The following is a 3,337-nucleotide window of genomic DNA, read 5'->3' as shown; positions in this document are numbered from 1 at the left end:
CCATCCATCCATCCATCCATCCATCCATCCATCACACTTACCCCAAGCAGGGTCGCGAGGGATGCTGGTGCCATCTCCAGCTGTCCATTATAGATTTTTTAAGGTTTTGAATATATCTTTAGAGACTTAATTCTACGCCAAATATCTGATGTTCTAATCATTAACTGATAAGTATCTAGGTGATGGCTATTAAAAAGTTTCAAATGTGTGGTCGGAAAATTTTGATTTCTCTTATTTCATATATTGATGTATGCCTATTTACTCATTGAAAAAAGTTTTTCACCCAGTCTGTTTCATCTGGCCACACAATGCTTGAGTTTGGGATGTTTGTAGACAAGATATACTTATTCCCATAACAAGCCAGATCTTTTCTCAAGGTTTATTCATAACATGTTGCTGTTTAACCAAAGTGTCTGCAATTTGTTTTGACTCTCACTACTTTCCATTATTGTAAGTAAGGGGGAACTGGCTCTGGCATCGCCTTCTGGGATGGACTGAACTGTAAAACCAGGTTAGTAATTAACACTTTCATTATCATCCTTTGCCAGATAGACGTGGTCACTAACCTGTGTTCTCCTACTGCATAGGTTACTTAGACGAAGACGCTTTCATATTAAATAAACATTTTGTGAAACCTAACTGTCTCTCCAACTTGAAACTGGCCCCCTTGTTTTGAGCTTCAAATATTCATGAAGAGATTATGAAGATATTAAATTGCACCTGCTTCTTTGCCAATTCTAAAAATGCAATGGTCACGGTATAAGGAATGGTTAGTAAGTTTTAATTCAATTCAATTCAATTCAGTTTATTTATATAGCACCAAAGTCACAACACAAGTCATCTCAAGGCACTTTACAGTTCAACCAGATCATACAGTCAGATTGATTCAAAATTGTTTTAGGCTTACATTAAACCAACTTCTGCCTGAAATCATAATCAGCATTAAATAAAATATTTAGGCCTGCAATTTTTGCATAGCTTTATCTCATTTGCATTTGTAAACAATTTTAAAAGTATAGATGACAGTGTTTTAGACTATATTTGAGTTCAGGTTAAATATATTAAAAAAATATTGGTTTCACAATTTACAGTAATGGAATATGCTGTCGAAAAATATTTAATGCCACATGCTTTTGTGTCAAACTGTTGTTAGTTAATGCAAAACAGAAAAAATGCCTGAAAATATTTATTGTGACATTTAAAGTTTTATTAATTATTAATTGACTGATACAATAAAAAGTTTTTACAGTGCAAAAAGTGATTCTTTTAGAGACAATTAAACACTGCTTTGTAAAACTTTGCTTAAGCATCTATGGTACAATGCAACTACCATAATTCATTAAAAAAAGCTGTGCTACATCGCTTGAATCCAATCCCTCACATTTGAATCATTAATACTGTCAAAATCAACCTATGTACAATACACAAAAAAAAATAATTAAAAAAATATCACAAAGATTAATGCTGTCAAAGCCATATTAGATCAAAAAAATACAAAAATGATACTTAGGTTTAAAAGATATAACCCTGACAAAGATTTAAGATGTAATTCTTCTGTGCCCTAATGGCATCATAAGATTACATCTTTAGGGTACTTATTAAACAATGCTCCTACAAATAAATGTAAAATGTCAATTTAAATTGGAATTTCAGAAAAAAAACAACCCTCCTCAAAAAAATAGCTTTTAAATGTTGTATTCGGTTGTATAATAACTCAAGTTTTCTGTGTCTGCTGTCCTTTACATTTTACATCCGACATGAATATCATGAATCTTTGTTTGATTTTGTGCAAATGTCTGTAAATAGAAATGTACACATAGGATCTCCATCCTTAGACATGGGCACTTTTGGCATGATTGTTGGAGGAGGCTGCTGGCTGGTTGACACCTCCCTGTTTTGAGTAGTAAAAGTGGTTGTTGTCCTGGTAGGTGCGAGACGAGGATGTAGAGGAATCTGACGAGCACATTAGCATCACGCCACCCAGTAAGCAAAAAACAGTGCCCACCCATCCGGTGAAGAGGGAGAAACCGAAATACATGAGGGGAACCTCGTTGTTGGCACCAATTGGAAACCAGATGGTTGGCACAATGGCACACAATGCTATGGAGGAAGACAAAAAAGGTACTTTGTTTAGAATCAAGCAATGCTGACAAGCAAACTTTTAAGATCTTATGTTGTACAGTGGCAAAAAACTAAATAAACCAAGGATACAAAGCAACAGATAAGCTTGAGGGTATAAAATAATGTACAAACAAATATGATTTTTTAAATGCACCTTTACTTGATAAAAATAAAGATGCTTGAATGTGAGAATCTACATTAAAAAGATGTATGTTTTTGGGGGGAAATATATATTTACATATTTTTTGTACTTGTTTATGATATAGGAACAGATTTAAGATAGCTTTAGATAAATAGACAAAATAAAAAAGATAAAATTTGTTCTAGTACATTGTCACTAACTAAAGGAGTGCCCAAAAGCTCCGTTTTGGGGCCTCTACTATTTACTATCTACTGTATGTGAACAATGTTGGCCAGGATCTTATAGACACTAACTACCATTTTTATGCTGATGACATGGTTTTTTACACTTTTGGAAAAAACCCTAGTGCGTGTGTTTCTACTTTACAAATTGCTTTTATTTCAGTTCAGCACAGGCTTTTAAAACTAGATCTTTCTTTAAATTCAAATAAAACTAAAATGATGTTATTTTCAAAAACAAAGACAAAATTGCAAAATAGCGATCCTCTTATCACCTTGGATGGGTCAGAGATAGAAAGGGTTCAATCTTTTAAATATTTAGGAATTTTAATTGATGAAAGTCTAAATTTTAAACCTCATGTCGAACAATTGATTAAGAAACTCAGACTGAAAATTGGCTTCTTCTTCAGGAATAGGCTTTGTTTCTCTTTTAATTCAAAGAAGAGACTGGTAGCTGCAACTTTTTTACCCATTCTGGACTATGGTGACCCAATCTATATCAATGCCCCAGATCAAGTTCTAACAATTTTAGACTCAGTTTACCATGCCCATCTACGATTTATCACAAATTGTAAGCCTCGCACACACAACTGTGAACTTTAGATACGTGTGGGCTAGCCAGCATTAGAGACTCGTAGACTCACTCACTGGTATATGATGATTTATAAGGGTATTCTGCGTCTGCTCCCGTCATACCTCTGTGAGTACATTCAACCAAGAGCAGCTGGACTGTATTCTCTACGTTCTCAAGAGTCTTTGCTTCTGTCTGTACCTAGTGTCCGCACTGAAGCTGGAAAGACAGCTTTTCAGTACTCTGCCCACACAGCTTGGAACAATCTTCAGAAAGACTGGAAGT

At 34.5% G+C, this 3,337-nt stretch overlaps 1 protein-coding gene across 1 annotated transcript in view; it reads right to left on the bottom strand.

The window, feature by feature from the left end:
• Positions 1-1,146: 1,146 nt before the first annotated feature.
• The window catches only part of LOC107093742 (claudin-11-like), a 5,146-nt gene continuing 2,955 nt past the window's right edge, over positions 1,147-3,337 (bottom strand). Inside the window, exon 3 of the mRNA XM_015388987.1 lies at positions 1,147-2,100. Coding sequence (XP_015244473.1) covers positions 1,832-2,100 — 269 coding nt within the window. The 3' untranslated portion in view covers positions 1,147-1,831. The remainder of the gene's footprint in view (positions 2,101-3,337) is intronic.

Source organism: Cyprinodon variegatus, unplaced genomic scaffold, assembly GCF_000732505.1.
Source record: "Cyprinodon variegatus isolate N-32 unplaced genomic scaffold, C_variegatus-1.0 Scaffold444, whole genome shotgun sequence".
NCBI lineage: Eukaryota > Metazoa > Chordata > Actinopteri > Cyprinodontiformes > Cyprinodontidae > Cyprinodon > Cyprinodon variegatus.
This window is presented reverse-complemented; position numbering and strand designations above follow the sequence as displayed.